Genomic DNA, 19,029 nt, shown 5'->3' on the forward strand with positions numbered 1-19,029 from the left:
TTTTTTTACTACTCAAGATTGCACAATATTATACTGACATAGCTTCACTTGGCGTTGTTTATTCCAAATATTCTTACCAGAGGAGCACTTAAAATGTTTTGCCAGTCATTCAGAAAGTGACTACTTGGATCATTGATCGAGCAGATAAAGAATTCAGTGTGCTCATGTTTTACTCAGACAGGCTTGTATGGAGGGTAGCACTGAAGGACCCACACAGTGTTTATCTGGGCTGTGAAGGGGCTCAAAACCAGCAGAAAGATCTCCACAGTACTACAAGAACAACAAATAAGTCCATGTGGCTTGAACTGGGCGGCACGGTGGTTAGCAGTGGTTAGTGGTCAGCGCGGTCACCTCACAGCGAGAAGGTCCTGGGTTCGAACACTGGGGTAGTCCAACCGTGGGGGTCATCCCGGGTCATCCTCTGTGTGGAGTTTGCATGTTCTCCCCGTGTCTGCGTGGGTTTCCTCCGGGGGCTCCGGTTTCCTCCCATAGTCCAAAGACATGTAGGTCAGGTGAGTCGGCCGTACTAAATTGTCCCTAGGTGTGTGTTTGTGTGTTTGTGCGTGTGCGTGTGTGTGTGTGTGTGTGTGTGTGTGTGTGTGTGTGTGTGTGTGTGTGTGTGTGTGTGTGTGTGTGTGGGCCCTGTGATGGACTGGTGGCCTGTCCAGGGCGTCTCCCCGCCTGCTGCCCAATGACCGCTGGGTTAGGCTCCAGCATCCCATGACCCTATTTGGATCAGCGGCTTGGATAATGAATGGATGAATTGAACCGAATCGATTGATCAAATGATTGATAACATTAAAAAAAAAATCACCCGATCAATCGATTCATTTATTCATACATTTTTATCCGACCTCTATAACAGCGGGCGGCTGAGGCCTACTATATCACAGCACATCTTCTTCATCTCAGACTAGTCATGTAGCATGGATCCTCGTGTTAGCTACCTTATCCTGTGTCAGCTTAATCCCCCTGAACAGTTGGGTGGACAATGAGTGGACAGTACGACTGATGTGTCTGTGGGGGCACACGACAGCTGAAAAGAAAAGGAGAGAATAATTAGCTCTGGAAGTGGGCAGTGATTTATGTTGGCCAGGATTGTTAGACTGCAGGTGGAATGATAATCATACAGCTGAAACTCGACACAGTAATCGTCTAGTACTGGTGACCATATGAAGGTGCCGCTGGATGTTTTGCGGTTGGTGGGAACAGTAGTCGTATTAATAGTAGCCGTGGTTGTGTTGTGTTTAAGAAAAAAATGTTGTAAAATCTTGTGCGGGAGGGAGAGGTTTGCTCCAGCAACTGAGGGAGTGTGACAAGAAATAATGAACACGGGGAGGTCGGGATTCAACGCACTCTCGGTTAAATGCAACACAAGGACAAATGCAAACGGATATTCGGGAGAATATCAAATTGCAGAGCCCGTCATCATACCGTCTGTGAGATTCGGGCAATTTTTAACTCATACAGTCTGACCCACGGCACGGTGGCCCAGTGGTTAGCGCTGTTGCCTCACAGCAAGAAGGTCCTGGGTTCGAACCCCGAGGTTGTCCAACCTTGGGGGTCGTCCCGGGTCGTCCTCTGTGTGGAGTTTGCATGTTCTCCCCGTGTCTATGTGGGTTTCCTCCGGGTGCTCCGGTGTCTTCCCACAGTCCAGAGACATGTAGGTCAGGTGAATCAGACGTACGAAATTGTCCCTAGGTGTGAATGTGTCGGCCCTGAGATAGGCCGGCGACCTGTCCCCGGTGTTTCCCCACCTTCTGCCCACTGAATGCTGGGATAGGCTCATGCGTCCGGCGACCCTGGTTAGGATAAGCGGCTTGGAAAATGGATGGATGGATGGATGGACAGTCTGACCCTTTCTATCTTGCAGCAGACTGCCATAGTCGTTTCTGTTCTCTACAATAGTTTGTAGTTAAAAGAGATACTAGTTAATTGAGTTGATAAATGGATGACTGAATGAAAAGTGTTTTTTTTAAACTTCGTATTACCATTTTCTTAATTTTTGCTTAAAAAAAACATCATATATAAAACAGTGCTGAAATCATCCACTCATCCAGCCCTGTGCTGACTGACCACTCCGATTATCGAATGAGCTTCATACCTGTGATGCACACCAATACACACTCCTCCACTGTTGTCTACTCTGGTCACCCCTCTTCCACACAGACATTGACGCTCCCAAGGACCTGAATGCTGCAGATGTGACTCTGGAGTCTGCCTCCTTGACCTGGATCCCTCCACTGGCCGACATCGAGGGATATGTCCTCACCTACAGAACCGAAGATGGCACCGTAGAGGTATTGAGCCGTTTCTCACGCATGCACCACTCCAAACACACACACACACACACACACACACACACACACACACACACACACACACACACACACACACACACATATGCAGATTGGTAGATTGGTTGGCCAAGTCTTTTTTTCCCAAAGTCTTTTTTTTTTAGTGTAACAGAGGGAATAGAAGCAGGAATGTGGGAGAAGTAAATGTAATTTCACAGTATGGTCGGATTTCCAACTCGTAAGCCAGAGATATGTACATTGGCACATTGAGCCACCAGGATTCCCCTAAATCTTCAGTTTTAAGACGAACACTTCAGTCTCCTTCTTTGTTTATAGTCAGGGTTATGATTTTCTTCTCGGAACCATAGACCCTCATGATGTGAATGACCCAAGAAGACATTATATACTCTTTTTTTTTTTTACTTCACACCATATAGAAATATAAAGATTGACCCTCATGTGTGGAGGCATATATTTTCACAACAGTATGGGATTTCTGGTCCTAACTGACAAAGGATACAGCTCAGTGGAAAGAGTTAATATAGTGCTGCCTGTCAAGACCCTTCATAACAGTACTTCAGAAGCATACATAAACCATGGTTATTATAAGAGTGGATTCTGCCCTCTTGTGGCAATAAATGGTAACTTCACATCTCAAATTACTCCATTCATCCATTATCCAAACCGCTTCTCCTGCTCTCAGGGTCGCAGGGATCCACCATATATAAATATATGTGTGTGTGTGTGTGTGTGTGTATAAACACATACATACACACATACATACATACATACATACATACATACATACATACATACATACATACATACATGCAAATGAATTTGGACAGAAGTCTTGCTTCATTGCAAGGTATGAAGAAACCATATACCACCGATATGTTTCCATGTTGTGGCCAGACTGTTGAGAAGCAGCTCGTAGCCGGGCAGAGCCGTTTGGTGGTGTCCGGTCTGGCGATGGGGAAGAAATATGTTGTCACCCTCATCGCGTACAGGGGAGCCAAGAGGAGCAAGCTGGTGGAGACTGTCTTCAAAACAAGTCAGTGCAAGATACCCGTGGTACCTCTCTCTCTCTTTTGTAGTAGTCGGCTGCAAGGAACAGTCCAGATTTCTGCTCAGTTCAGTTTGTGTGTCTCTGTACATTATCTGGTTTGTCTTGCCGTTTACCTCTGGCCATGCTGTGTTAACATGATTTCATATCACATGATGTATAGCATGATGATAGCTGATGTTGTATCATATAATTTCTGTTACAATGTGTCAGTTTGCAACATGTCGCTCCATGTCACATCCTCTTCTCCAGTTGGCCTGCTCTACCCCTTCCCCATGGACTGTGTTCAGATCATGAAAAACGGCAATAGGAAGAACGGCGTCTACACTGTCTATATTAATAACGACAACTCCAAGCCAGTAGATGTTTACTGCGACATGGACACTGACGGAGGCGGCTGGCTGGTATGACTGATCGGTCGTGTTTTTCGAATCACCCTCATCCTGAAAATGACGCGATACACCAGCGTATGATAATTAAAGCGGCACACGGTACCTTGTTTGCTTTAACGTACCGTGATTGGTTTAGTTTGGGCTGCAGTGGAAATTTAGGGATCGCTTCGCAGCACATGTGTAAGTGTTGTCATTTTACTTTACCTCATCTGTGAACACAGACCCTCTTCTTCTGCGATAGTCTTTTGAGCGACGGCTTTAAATAAATGCATGAGTCTTGTTCCTAAAAAAAGAAAAAAAAAGAAAAAGCTCCTTGGTTATCGTTGCGGCAACTGAAGTAAAAGATGCTGCCGAAATCCAAAAGGTTCCCTGGTGCAGTTTAAATTGTTATATGCTACGGGCGTCCAGGTGGCGTAGCGGTCTATTCCGTTGCCTACCAACACGGGGATCGCCGGTTCGAATCCCCGTGTTACCTGCGGTTCGGTCGGGCGTCCCTACAGACACAATTGGCCGTGTCTGTGAGTGGGAAGCCAGATGTGGGTATATGTCCTGGTCGCTGCAGTAGCGCCCCCTGTGGTCATTCGGGGGTGGGGACTGGGGGGAATAGCGTTATCCTCCCATGCGCTACATCCCCCATGTGTCGGAGGAGGCATGTGGCAGTCTGCAGCCCTCCCCGGATCGGCAGAGGGGGTAGGGCAGCGACGGGGACGGCTCAGAAGAGTGGGATGATTGGCCGGATACAACTGGGGAGAAAAGGGGGGAAACATTTGTTATATGCTGGTATATCATGTTTGAAAAACAAAACTGAATGCAGATTTCGTTGATGCCATCATGTAACAGTTTTCGTCAGTGTCAACAAAAGTAATTAGTAAAAATATCATCCCCTGTGCCCCGCTCCATACAAGATGCTCCAACGCCGTAACACCGGCAGGCTTGACTTCATGAAGCGCTGGAGACAGTATGCTGCAGGATTTGGCAACTTGACAGACGAGTTCTGGCTCGGTGAGCACAAGAGACACATATATTTTTTTTCCCCAAGCAATTGAAAAATGCACATTCGAACGGTGATGCACTCTATAGAACTCATATTAAATTGATTTATGTGATTTATCCCCCCCCCTCCCTTCTTCTCTGTTTCTGTCTCTCTGACTCTCTTGCTCTCTCTTACATTCTGTCCTTTCCTCAAGGTCTGGATAAGATCTACGAGATGACAAACACTCCCACCCGATATGAGCTGAGGTTCGATCTGGGCCTGGGCTCAGAGAGAGCGTACGCCGTCTATGACAGCTTTAAGATCGCTCCATCCAAGCAGAAGTTCAAACTCACCATCGGCAGATACAGTGGAACAGCTGGTGCGGCACCTTACTTCTGCAGCACCACTCTGACAGTAGAAAACACAGAGACGGAGGAGGTTTGAAGTCAGGCTGTCATACAGGAACAGCTAGCGAGAGGAACTCAGACAGTAGGACTTACAGAGAGGGAAAATGGGTAGAGAAGAAAATGACATAGACAATGTAGGAAATACACTGATCACATGTGCCGCGGTTACACGCAGACCCATAATGCCGAGTTAAAATTGGTACTCATCCTGAATTATTGAACATTATGATTATTTAGTTTTGGGGGAAATACATTAAAAATAACTGGTGTCACCCAGGCTTATTTGCAGCCTCTCACTTTAAGAGGAGACAGACTAGGTGAGAGAAAGTAACCTTGAAATCTGTTAAATATTGAGGCACATCGGTTGTGTATTTTTTTCCCCCCTCTATTTTTCTATCCGTCGTTGCGGCATTGTGGAGAAGGCAATATCAGAAGACAGCTATTCCTCTTTGAACTTTAAAGCCAGGCAGATATGCAGGGGCAACAATATATTTGTTTTTTATTTTTGTTGAATTTTATTGAATTTCTTTGAGAGAACAGATGGAGGCAAAGGTAGTGGGTGGTGAAGTGTAGAAATATGTTGGGAGCTAAACTGCACAGAGCTTTCTATGCTGTTGTTTTTTTTTTTAAACTTAAACAATGCAATTATTGGGGTTTTTTTTGTGTGTTTTTGTTGATGACTGTTTTTCCATCCTCAGGCGACGCTATGACCTACCACCAGGGCCGGCCGTGGTCTACAGTAGACTCTGATAATGATATTGCCTTGGGTAATTGCGCCCTGACCCACCGTGGCGCCTGGTGGTACAAGAACTGCCATTTGGCCAACCTTAACGGCAAATGGGGTGACATTAGACACAGTATGGTGAGTGTGTTCATGTGAGCACGTGAGTGTGCATGTGAGTGTGTGTGTGCATGTGCATGTGTGTGAGGAAGGTTGGGAGGAGGATGCCGGGTTTCTTTTTCTGTTTGATTTCAAGATACGGTGACACATTTGCACAATCTCGACAGCATGATGGAAGTGATTTTCATTCATCCTGCGTTGGTGCATAAAGCGCAAAACAGCAAGAGACACACAACATACATGCAAATACAACATTATTTGCATGATTCACCTGACAGCAGGCATGCCTACGCATTTAAATTCCAACATTAAACAGATGTTGTTGTTTTTTTTTATAACCAGAAGTGGTTTTTTGACCCGGAATGTCATAGATGTCAGGTGCTTCCATATTAACAACATGAGCAAACAAGCAGAGCTGGATTCCTTAGGTTTGACAAAGCCGGCTGAATTTCAATTTCCTCCGGAGCCGATTGTAGTCTGCAATAGCACCAATAGATGGCACTGATTGTATTGTGTGTTTACACCAGACTGAACTCGCCGTCAAAGTTTTGGGATTCCTGAGTGTAAGGAAAAGAAGCAGTGCTCGGGATCTATAAAAGGACATATTTCTCAAATGCTGTAGGAAATCCCAGTATTTAACTCTGGCTCATAAGGTAATATGAGGAACTATTGTCCACGGGGGGAGGGGGGGTAATACTATATAGTGGATTAAATTCAAAATGAATGTTCTGTCCTCATCTATAGTTCATAACACTGAATAATACCGCTGCGTGTACTCAGACTACATTTCTTAGTGTCTCGCACCCTGACGTCCTCTAGCACAACACATATGCAACAAATAAAATATTCAGCGTTGGCCTTGATTAATTTAACATGTGCTGGATAGGGTTCAGCGCCGATGTTGAGATGAGACGATTTCTATTTTGCACGCTCGTCTCACTGTTTAACAGTAATACTGCTACATTCATGCTGAAGTATGAATACTTCTACTACTAATTCTATTTGTAATGATGATCTTAATGATGACGAACGATCCTCCCTTGTCGTTGTTTTCACCGTATTGTATGTATTGTAAAGTGACAGTGGCTCTGCTCGGGCAGTGGTAATGATCCGGGTAGAGAGACGGTTCCCTGGTGAGCAATCAAAAGAAAAACCCACCCAAGATTTTTCATTTCGGGTTTTACTTCAGATCGTTAAAGTGAGGCAGATGTGCCCCAGATCTTTCAGGTCTGATGAGAGAATGCGTTTCTCAGAACCTGGTATAAAATAGGAGCTTTTCCTTTGCGAGGCTGATGGGGTAACAAAACCAGTAATTATTTCTGAGGAAGACTGATTTTCCCTCCTCTGAGTGTGCCTCCTCTCTCCTCCATATCCACTCTTTCCTTTTTAACAATGAATTGCATCCCCCCCCCTCCCGCCGACTCCCTTGTCCCTCCACCTTCCGCCGTCCTTTATTTCAATATTTTCCTTTCCCACCCTGCTCCTCCCTTGGCGGCACGGCGGCCCAGCGGTTAGTGCTTGTTGCCTCACCGCAAGGAGGTGCTGGGTTCGAACCCCAGGCCGTCCCGGGTCCTTTCTGTGTGGAGTTTGCATGTTCCCTGGGCTTCCTCCCACCATCAAAAAGACATGCATGTTAGAGGTAATACTCCTGCCTGTGCCCATGAGCAAGGCGGTGGAACGAAGAACCGGAGTTGGTCCCCGGGTGCAGTGGCTGCCCACTGCCCCTATGCAGTAGGATGGGTTAAATGCAGAGAACACGTTGGTTGTGTAACCGGTTATTTTCTTGCCCGGTGCGGGATTCGATACGAAGTGTAGTGCACCACAAGGCGACATCGCTAACCGCTCGGCTAAAGGGTCAGACCCGTTAGCTAGGGGCTAACGTGTCTTATTAGTAGCTTACAGTTGTGAGAGCACAATGACAAAATAACGTCTTCCCTTTTTTTTCCCCTCTTGTCAGGGGGTAAACTGGGAGCCGTGGAAGGGCCACCTCACCTCTCTGGACTTCACGGAGATGAAGATCCGGCCTGTCGGCGCCCTGTCCAGCAGGAAGAAGCGGTCGGCGATGGCGAGAGAGCGGAGAGGGGGCGCGGCCTCTCAGAGGAAAGTGACACGCCCCTCCCACTAGAGCCGCGACCACAGGTCGCCAGCCGTTTACCTGCCGTCACGCTTGGTTTGGGCATTTCTGTACGTATTTAACGCGGGCGAGGCGCGCGGGTGCCTCGTCTCCAAGGGAACTCCCGCCGGTCCGAAGAGCTGTACCCTCTCTCGCCTTCGTAGACGGGGTTACCGCTCTTCGTTGAGGAGAAACACAAACGCTTCCTACGGTACCGCTGGGAGAAGTAACTTATTAGGGGTTTCGTTTACTGTTGGTTCGCTTAGAAATACCTAGATTTAGTGCGATTCGCGGGTTAAACGGTCAGGAGGAACTCGCAGCTTTTATCCATTTTTTTAAGTTTTGACTCGTCCGGCGTTTGACGTCACAGGAAGTTCGGCGCGTCGGGAAGACGTCCGCCCGTCTCGACCTATAACCCGGAATAGGGGAGAACCGCTGCGAAATTGGGAGCCAAAATCTTCATTGGCTGTATAGCATCCACCTTTTCTTTTTTTTCTTTTTTATTTTAGGGCTACAGCCCAGATACAAATGGGATATCTGTACTATATATGTTTATTTCCTGTTTTGTGAAATGTGTAATGAGCAACTTCCGCTATGTATAGTATCGTCGTCGTGGCCAACGAGTGAAGAAGAAGAAGAAGAAGAAGAAGAAGATGTCGAGAAAGCGGCATGTTTTTTTTCTTTGGGAGAATTAGGTGTCGACAATTAGCGTGTTGCTGCCCCGACTTCACTGATTATTCAGCTGGCTGGCTGTGTGACATCCCATTAGGCTCCCGAAGAACAATTTGGGGAATAATAATGAATGAGTTCCTGGAATGGCAATATTGCGAGTGCTTTGTTTTTATATGATAGGGAAACTGCATATCAATCAGTGTAATGCGGCCACGTTCTACACCGATCGGGCTACATTTCAACCTCATCCTCGAGAATTTAATGACCAAAAATGGTATATTTAATCTGGACAGCTGACAAAGGAAATTAATACAGCTTTGACTTTGACTATATTACCTTATTACATTTTACACTTTATTGCAAACTCGATTAGCCCGTGACAAGGACGGAGCACATTAATCAATCTTTCTGTAAATGTGCCAGAGTTTATTTGCGGGCCCCGCCCCGCCACCAAGTTTTTAGGCACCAAAAAGATCTCTGTACGGAATATCTCTGCTGCTCACATGGTTGTGTTCTAGCCAGTCTTATATATTCAAGGTCAGGAATCACACTTGTGAAAGACAATGGATGACACTTTTTTTTTGTATTTTCAAATGCATATTGTGGTCAAACCATATTCAAACCCCATATTCCAAGAAAAAAATAAAAAAGTAATTTTGAAATAAAACAAAAGCGTTGTTGTCTTTTTCCTAAAGTAAGTGGCTCGGTAACACGAGGGTTGGTTGGGGAACTCATTGAAAGAAGGAAGGTGCAGCTTTGACTGAAGTGGACGTGTTGACTATACTGTCTGTCTTGTTCTCTTGTTCTGTGGATGATGACGCAACTGTCTTTCTTAACTGGCCTTCGAAATGTTTAGCATTCATCACTGTAATGTCAAGGAGGGAGATATATATATCTTTGTTTAAAGAAACGCTCAACAAAGAAGGAGCAAAATAATCCAGTGAGTCAAGTAAATTCTTAATGAGACAGTTCAAGCCTGTTTCATGCTATAAGCAATCATCAGCTGTCAATCATATATCTCTCTCTCATATCTCTCTCTCATATATGTCTCTCATATCTCTCTCTGTCTCTCATATCTCATATCTCTCACATATGTCTCTCTCTCATATCTCTCTCATATGTCTCATATCTCTCTCTCATATCTCTCTCTCATATCTCTCATATGTCTCTCTCATATGTCTCTCATATGTCTCTCATATCTCTCTCTGTCTCTCATATCTCTCTGTCTCTCATATCTCTCATATCTCTCATATGTCTCTCATATCTCTCTCTGTCTCTCATATCTCTCTCATATCTCTCATATCTCTGTCTCTCATATGTCTCTCATATGTCTCTCATATCTCTCATATCTCTCTGTCTCTCATATCTCTCTCTCATATATCTCTCTGTCTCATATCTCTCTCTCATATCTCTCTCTGTCTCATATCTCTCACATACGTCTCTCATATCTCTCTCATATGTCTCATATCTCTCTCATATCTCTCACATATGTCTCTCTCATATCTCTCATATGTCTCATATCTCTCTCATATCTCTCACATATGTCTCATATCTCTCAGATATGTCTCTGTCTCATACGTCTCTCATATCTCTTATGGCATGAAACATGCTCGTACTGTCTCATAAAGAATTTACTAGACTTGACTTTTTATATATATAAAATAAGCAGTGGTAGGGCGTCCGGGTAGCATAGCGGTCTATTCCGTTGCCTACCAACATGGGGATCGCCAGTTCGAATCCCCATGTTACCTCCGGCTTGGTCAGGCACCCCTACAGACACGACTGGCTGTGTCTGCGGGTGGGAAGCCAGGTGTCCTGGTCGCTGCACTAGCGCCTCCTCTGGTCGGTCGGGGCGCCTGTTCGCGGGGGAGGGGGAACTGAAGGGAATAGCGTGACCCTCCCACGCGCTGCGTCCCCCTGGTGAAACTCCTCGCTGCCAGGTGAAAAGAAGCGGCTAGCGACTCCACATGTTTGGGAGGGGGCATGTGGTAGTCTGCAGCCCTCCCCGGATCGGCAATTGGCCGGGAACAACTGGGGAGACAAAGGGGGGGGGGATTTAAATAAATAAATAAATAAGAAGCAGCGGTTGAGTTAAGCTTACTCGTGTAAAAGTGCCCAAATCTTAGAAGTTACTCAAAATTGTGTGGGTCTGTAATTATGTGTGACTACTGTGAAATAATGTGGCCTAAGTATAAAGTACTCAGTTTGTTCCTTCTTTCAGACGTGTGTTGTCCCCATATTACCTCAGGTTGAATAACTACTCACAATAACCGTCATGATAACTCACGATGGCTTGTTACACGTCTTGTGTTGTTATCACACAATCTCAGGTCCCTCCGTTTACGCTTCGCTATCTTTCAGTCAGTTATTAACAGTAGTACATTAACAATTGGCTATTGATGGCCAGTGTTGTTAAGAATGATTTATTAAGTCTAAAACCCATCAAACTGCATGGGGACGTTCTCTCTGTCCATAAATTACTGTTGAAAAGGGAATCATACCAACTTTGTGGTGAAGTGTTCATCAAGCTAGATGGCAACGCTTTAATTGTTTCCCCCCCCCCAAATAATCAAAAAGTAATCAGAGCAAATGAACTCTTGCAAACTACATTTTCTCACTGAGGAAATGCTTTTATTCTTAGCAACTTACAAGCGAGTGGAATTAGCAGACGTATTTGTGTGCCAACCTTCGGGCCCTGGATCACATCACAGTTAAGAGTTGATGGATGCCCCGTCAAGCGCAGCCAGTTCAAGTGGGAACAAGTAGTAAACCAACAGTGATGCAAGTAATGTGGGATTCTAAAATAGCTGAACAATGCCAAGTATTAGCACCACAGGCATGCTTGGACACCATTTATAGATTAAGGTAGGGTGGGGAAAGGGACATTTTTAGGCTTTTCTTGAATGAAGCGAGTGAGTCAGCAGCCTTGATGAAATATGTCAGAGCTCAGCCTTCTCAAATTGCGCATAGATTGTAGTCTTCCAGAGGTAGAATGAAGAGGAGGAACAAGGTTGTGAATGTTGATATGAGTCTGCAAGTTAGTCAGTGCAGTTCCTTGAACTGCCCAAAAAAAAAAAAAGCCAGCAGCAAGGTTTTGGACTTCGTACAGCCAAAAACAGGAAGCCGCTGTAAGAGAGGCCAGACTGCATACATCTTGAATTGTGGAAGCAAGTATGCGGGATCATTCCAGATTCATTGCAGCATTTGGATTGTGTAGGCTAGGAGACCGATGAAAAGTCCACGGCAATATTCTCTCTAAAAGAGATGACTTAATCGGGCTTGGGCCAGGAACTGCCCAGCATGCTTTGATACAGTAGGATCTTTCGGATATACTGAAGAGCAAAGTGGCAGGAATGAGAGCTATTTTACAGCACCGTTAGAAAACAGGAGCCCATTGTCATCGTCACCCCAAGGTTCTTTACCGATCTGAAAGGCAGGCATTTTAATGCGCCGAGCCTGATGCACATATCCCCTGGGGATGGAGGGGTTGGCTGGGTGGACGTTCAGTTTTGGACAGTGTTAAAAAGAAGTCAGAACATCCACTGGACTGTCGCTGTAGATTTGACAACCTTTTCCAATTCATTTGATTGGCTCCTTTAGTTCTGATGCCATGCGGGGAAGTCCTGCTTTTATTTTGTGGAAAAGCCCCTCCCGAACATTCATGAGGGTGCAGGTGAGAACATCTGTTGGTGTCTTTCTTTTGGTGCCCTTTTTTGAACGTGTCGTAACCCCCCCCCCCCCAGGTGTCATTCTTCCTTCAGCTCGTGAATGGGTTGACTACACAGGCAGTTTTGGACAAGTTAAGCTGGAGGCGCCACTCCCTTATCCAAGCAGATACGGCAGGCAAGCAGCAACCTGCACAGCGTCTTCTGATGGAAATGAAAGATGTAGTTGAGTATCATCAGCATAGCAATGGTAGGAAAGGCGTTACAAAACGACTGAACCAAGTTAGGTTAAAGAGTGTAAAAAGGAGTAGGCCGAGCATTGAGCCCTGAGGCTGCCCATGATACTTGATATGATCTCCCTGTCAGGTATGACTGGATCCCTTAAGTGTTTTGCTAACAATACCAAGGTCCATCAGCGCAAACAGCATAATCTGGTTAGTTACTTTGTCAAATGCAGCAGATAGGTAACGGAGGATGGCGGTGGATGACTAACAACCATCTTTGACCGAGTGCTTCAGTAACTGCAAAAAGAATAGGCTTAGCGGGGTGACCTCACATGCTAGACTGATTTGGATCAAGTAGGTTATTCTGGGAGAGAAAGCAGGAAATCCAATTGCTTGCCGCTCATTCGAGAGTTTTGGTTGGGAATTGTAGCAGCGAAACCAGTTTTGGAGCAGAGTAACGAGCGAGGAGTTGGGAGGGTGGGTTAAGGTGACGGCGAAGGTAATGGACTATAGGAGGGGCAAGGAAACGAGATCCATGTGACAGGTTGTGAGATGTTTAGAGAGAACTTTGGAGAATTTGGTTTCGGCGACTATTTCTGGCGTAAAATTTCCCTTCAACTTTAAAATGAATGTTTTGCAAAAGCTTATTGATGCAACAGACTCTGTCAGCCTCAGAAATTGCAAATTACTTCAAAGGAGATTGGTTCCCGCCATGGCACCGGGTCAAGTGTACTGGTAGGATAAACACAACAGAAGGGGGTGTGTTGGGCACCCCAAAACCCCTCCCAAAAATTGTGTGTGTGTTGTCTTTCACTTGCGTGAGAGAACTGTGTTTGCCAACAGCAGCATTGATTGAGTAACGATCGCTTTCTTGCTCTGTCTCTCTATCTCTCTATCTGTCTTTCAGCTCAATTCAGAGTTTTGCAAGTCGACAAAAGCATTAACACATGTCTGAAATGCATAAAAATGTCATGTATTACCACACGTTTTTAAACAGACATGTCTTTTTTTAATAACGGCATGTGTACGTGCATGTGTGCATGCATGCATGTGTGCGTGTGTGTGTGCATGTGTGCATGTGTGCGTGCACGTGTGCATGTGGGTACATTTGGGTGGCTGTCTGCTGCTCCGGGCTGCAAGCTTACGTCGAGGCAAATCAAAAAGTTAGCAGCGTATCCTAAGGTGCTTTCCACTTCGTTACTTTCATGAAAACCAAACTTCCAAAATTGGGAATTCAAAGACATATTGGAAAAACTCTTTGAGGATAAAAAAAAACAAAAAAACTTATGAACACACTGGAATTGAAGCTCCCAGGTTTGTTAGCAACATTTCCGGCAAAAGTCTTGTGGAAACAAGTTGCTTTTCTCAGCCTAGCTTACTTGATCAGTAAGAACACTTCTTCTTTTGTTACTGCTAAGATATGTCAGCTCTTATTTTTTTTTGCCCGTCCCTGATCTCTCAGCTACTGCTGCTGTCCCCCGAGCCGCCTTGCACGTCCTACACGAGAAACAGTTGACTCAATTCCTAACCCGTGGATCAAACTCTCATGATCAAGTTTAGCCATCAGACGACAACGGGCGTTTTGGGATTACTTGAGAAGCACGTAATGCAGAAGTCATCCGTCTGGGTTTGTCAGAAAAGGAGAAGTTACTCTCTTCTGTCTTTCTCTTTCTCGCCGTCTCTCTCCTGACCTCTCTGTCCCCTCTCTCTGTATGTGTGTGTGTGTCTCCGTGCATGCAAGCCACCAGTGTATTTGCGTGTGTGCGTGTGTGTTTATGTGTGCACACACACGTACATCTGTGAGCGCACACTTCTGCCTGCGTGTCTGAGTGTGCACCAGGGCCTAAGGACGAGCGTGACGCCTTTCTTTCCATGAGGACTCGGAAATTTCCTAACGAGAAGTGCTCTTTTAGACGGGTGGCGTACGGGGGGCTGTTGCGTAACAGAGGAGGCGGAGGTGGGGTCGGGAGGAGGATGAGGAGAAGAGCAGAGGGACGAAAGGAGGGAAAACGAGCGAAGGTCAGCGAAGAGGAAAGAGCAGAAGGAAAGAGGAGCGAGGAGGATTTGAGAACGGTTTGTGTGTCGGACGCCGGCCGGGCCGGTCACGAGGCCTGAGACGTGGTCAGACTGAACGCAGCATCAGCACCCCGCCCTTTAATTGCATCACAATTGATGTTAATCACAAAGAATTAGGATTCTCCTCTCCCCCCCCCCCGGAGGATTTCATAATTAAATTAAGTTGTGGGATTCAAAGAAGTTCAAACGAGATCGTTAACTACTGGGCAGAATCCAATTAATAATAATATTAAATAAAGAGAGCCATCAAATGAAATGGATTTATCACCCGGTCAAATATTTGCTGCGGAATACGAAACAAGTACTGGGTGGAAATTATGAAACAGGAGACACAGATGCCCAAAACAAAAGATGTGCATATATATATATATATATATATATATATATATATATGTGTGTGTGTGGAAATTGTTAGCAATTAACCCCATCTCGGCTGCATGCGCCTGTGATTAGAGCGGCTAAGTGGCCTGCCAGGGAGTAGGAAGCGCCCTGACAGGATCTAATATCGAGCAGGTATCTCATATGCTCCCTATTCATTCCGCTCCAGATCTGAAGTGTCGAAAGGTAATTATCTTATTATAGTCCCTGCCAAAACACCTTCTAACTCGTCATTCCGGCGGAGACTTCCATTAATAAACATGTCATTTCAAATTAGCGAGACGTGAGGCGAGCTAATACTTCTGGGCCTTTGGTAAGAAACTCGCATTAACGCAAAATCTCACGAGTGCATCAAAGTGCACACAATTCTTTCTGTGTTTGCCTGCAACCGTCTGTTGTTGACTAAAATGAACCGCTCTTGAACTCGAGCTTGTTTCCGGTATCCGGCTTGGCTGTCACAAGACGTAACGTGGAAGATGAAAACGGCTCATGTGCGAGGACTATTAGAAGAAAGTTAAAGTCATAAAGCTGTAGTGATTCATTTGGTGGCCCAAGAAAGGTCATGCTATCCCCCATCTCTTAGCCGTTTCATTAGCATTTTGGACATGGTAGCAAAAATAACTCTTATTTAAACAAGTGTTGTTTGGGTTTTTCACAGAAATACCATCCTAAAATAAAAAAACACAAATAGTCCAGTACCAGCTGCAATATCCAAATGATTTGGTTTCACTTTTCAGCAGAGCAACCAAATGCATTAGAAAAGGGTGATGGGGGGGGGAGGCATTCGGGTGTCGCTGGTTCGAATCCCCGTGTTGCCTCCGGCTTGGTCGGGCGTCCCTACAGACACAATTGGCCGTGTCTGCCGGTGGGAAGCCGAATGTGGGTATGTGTCCTGGTCGCTGCACTAGCGCCTCCTCTGGTCGGTCGGGGGGCGCCTGTTTGGGGGGAGGGGGAACTGGGGGGGGGGGAATAGCGTGATCCTCCCACGTGCTACCTCCCCCTGGTGAAACTCCTTACTGTCAGGTGAAAAGAAGCGGCTGGCGACGCCACATGTATCTGCAGCCCTCCCCAGATCGGCAGAGTGGGGTGGAGCAGCAACCGGGACGGCTTGGAAGAGGAGGGTAATTGGCCGGATACAATTGGGGAGAAAAGGGGGGGGGGTTGATGGTGAGTTTGATTAGAAACAAAGGTGTTGGCGGGAACAAGAAGATACCGCAGACCACGCCGTTTCCAAATGGATCTGAGCACAGACAGCATCCGGATGTGGGCCACTTCAGGCAATGATGCAGCACTGGTGGTCTTCTTCTGGCCCTGACAAAATGGATGTGAGCCTGAAGTGGACGACATGTATAGTAGCAAATATGGCCCCAAATATGCCAAATCAAATGTGGGCCTTTTTTGGCAAAGAGGCGGTGCTCTCGGCAACATGTGATCTGGATGTGACCCTGAAGTGGCCCGTGTGGTAAATGGTGAATATGGCCCAAATATCACAAAACAAATATGGGCCACCTTTGGCAAATATGTGGCACATGCGGCATCGCTATGGCTTGGTTCTGGCCCAGATCTGGCAAACAAGAACGGACCGCCCAAGTGCCGTCATTCCACACAGCATGTGGGCCGGATGAAAGTGTCGGGTGTGGGACGGGTCCGGGCCACAGCAATTTTGCCACGTGGGACCGGTCGAACGCCGACGCAGAGTCGCCACAGGTGTCAGTTAAAGTCTTCATCATCGCAGCTTTGAGCAAGATGACGCGTGCTCATTACGTCAAAGGAAAACTTGACGTGGAAGATTGAAAAGCCCTGTTGACTTTAATTTGTACAGTAATGGGGAAATTATATTAACATTGTGTTCTGTTTCGTCCTTGCGTCATCTCTGTATGTCAAGACAAATTATGCGTGCGGTGAAACCGACAAAATAAATCCACATTTTTATCCTGCTATCTAACCGGAAAAGTACATCCCTAAACGTACACCGTCATACATAATTAGATGGCAGCAGAAAGCACTGATATCAAAACTAGAGATCCTATCCAGGTTTGCAGATTTGCTGTTTAAACAAAACGACAAAACCCATGTCCTTCCCTCCCTGTGATCACAGAGAAGGAAGGGAACGTGGCTAAATTTAGTAAGTAGTCTACAACCGATGTAATGTAATGGATGCAACGAAGGGGGAAGACTAAACAATGTCTGTGTTGACATCTCAAATACAGGCTAAACGGTTCTGGGGGGGGGGGGAAGCAGAACAAAACCAAAGACCGAGTGTTCTCGTGCATGTTGTAACCAGCCTCATACGGGCACCGGTCTCGCCGAGGCTGAAAACTACAGTCGCAATGGGAAGTTGAAGTTACCTCTGAAATATTATACCGGAGATAAACACTGTCTCAGTATCTGCAGGTTACGGATATGGAAACAGATTATATGGAACATTTAGTTCATGCTGTCAGAAATTACCACATTCATACAAGAATCAGACTTTAATCCAATATTCCATGTGTGACGCACCATACATTCATGTCAGGAAATTCATATCATATGACGCATTCATATCAGGAAACGCACGACGTTGTGATGCATTTCCTGAAATGAGACTCGGTGCAGTGCAAATGGATATTTTACCTTAAAACTCTTCACCCTGCAGGCCCTAATTAGATGTTATTGCTTTATCTAACACATTTGTATCAATAACATTTACATTGACTATTTCGACATGGCTAATTCTATGTACCATTTTGTGCTTGTCACTTAACCTGGAGTCCACCTCTTTTGAAGCAGTCAGTCAGTCAGATTGTGTTTATTTCGAACGTTAAAAAAAAAGAAATTAGAAATGTATAATAAAAGAAAACAAAAGAGAAAAAAATCAAAACAAGCAAGCAATATCATCATCAAACATTTGTTTTAAATCTCGGCAGTTGGAGAAGGAGTAGGCAGAAGTTAAAAAAACTTTTCTAGTCCTACCCCCCCTTTTTCTATTGTAGTATTTCAACAGTGGACTGCGTGATTTAAATGAAAACTCAATCATCTCCCACCAGTGACCATGACGTCTATCCAGTAAACCATACAAAGATCCTTCATTCAGCACAACGAGAACAAAGCAAGTGCAGAGCAACACCAAAACAACTCAGCTCACACAAGATGTCCCAGCTCCATCCCATATCTGTCCAGCATGTTATTTTTAAAGAGTCTTTTACATTTGATTATTGATTCACATGTTTTCATTTCATCACTGCAATTAGTCCATATCTTGACACCATTGGTTGTGACTCAATGATACTTTGCATTTGTCCTTACTGGGTTTTGTTTAAACGTACATATTCCTCTCAGGTCATAATTACTTTCCCTCAACTGGAACAACCCCTGGATACTGCTGGGTACTTTATGATTTAACACTTTGTACATGATCTGAGCAGTTTTAAAGTCCACTAGAGCTTTGAATTTGAGTGTTTTAGTTTCTTAAAGATTTGGTTTTTTGGTTCTCTGCAGTTGGCTTTGTTTACTGTCCTTATGGCTCTTTTTTGAACAGTAAAGATTGAATCGGTGTTGGTTTTATATGTGTTCCCCCACACTTCCACACAGAAGGTGATGTATGGAAGTATGAGGGAACAGTACAAGGTGTAAAGTGAAGCTCGATTTAGAAGATCTTTGACTTTGAATAGTGTTGTGATTGATTTGGATACTTTGGCCTTGGTATAATGTATATGTGGTTTCCACCATAATTTATTGTCCATTATTACCCCAAGAAATTTAATTTCAGTCACTCTTTCTATTTCTACATTGTTAATCATGAGTTTCTTGATTGAGTTAATTTTACGGTTACCAAAGATTATACATTTTGTTGATAATATATCGTTATGGATCGTCCGATATATTATCAATAAAGCATACTGATGATATATCGTTATAGCTCGTCGTCATATATGCTGTTAGT

The 19,029-nt window shown here is 45.1% G+C and overlaps 1 protein-coding gene across 1 annotated transcript in view; it reads left to right on the forward strand.

The window, feature by feature from the left end:
- The window catches only part of tnn (tenascin N), a 53,825-nt gene extending 44,419 nt beyond the window's left edge, over window positions 1-9,406 (forward strand). The window contains exons 14-20 of the mRNA XM_056293294.1: window positions 2,170-2,300; window positions 3,213-3,351; window positions 3,616-3,767; window positions 4,661-4,757; window positions 4,943-5,107; window positions 5,834-5,997; window positions 7,934-9,406. Coding sequence (XP_056149269.1) covers window positions 2,170-2,300; window positions 3,213-3,351; window positions 3,616-3,767; window positions 4,661-4,757; window positions 4,943-5,107; window positions 5,834-5,997; window positions 7,934-8,101 — 1,016 coding nt within the window. The 3' untranslated portion in view covers window positions 8,102-9,406. The remainder of the gene's footprint in view (window positions 1-2,169; window positions 2,301-3,212; window positions 3,352-3,615; window positions 3,768-4,660; window positions 4,758-4,942; window positions 5,108-5,833; window positions 5,998-7,933) is intronic.
- The last annotated feature ends 9,623 nt before the right edge of the window (window positions 9,407-19,029 follow it).

This window comes from Lampris incognitus, chromosome 14, assembly GCF_029633865.1.
Source record: "Lampris incognitus isolate fLamInc1 chromosome 14, fLamInc1.hap2, whole genome shotgun sequence".
NCBI classification, from domain to species: Eukaryota; Metazoa; Chordata; class Actinopteri; order Lampriformes; family Lampridae; genus Lampris; species Lampris incognitus.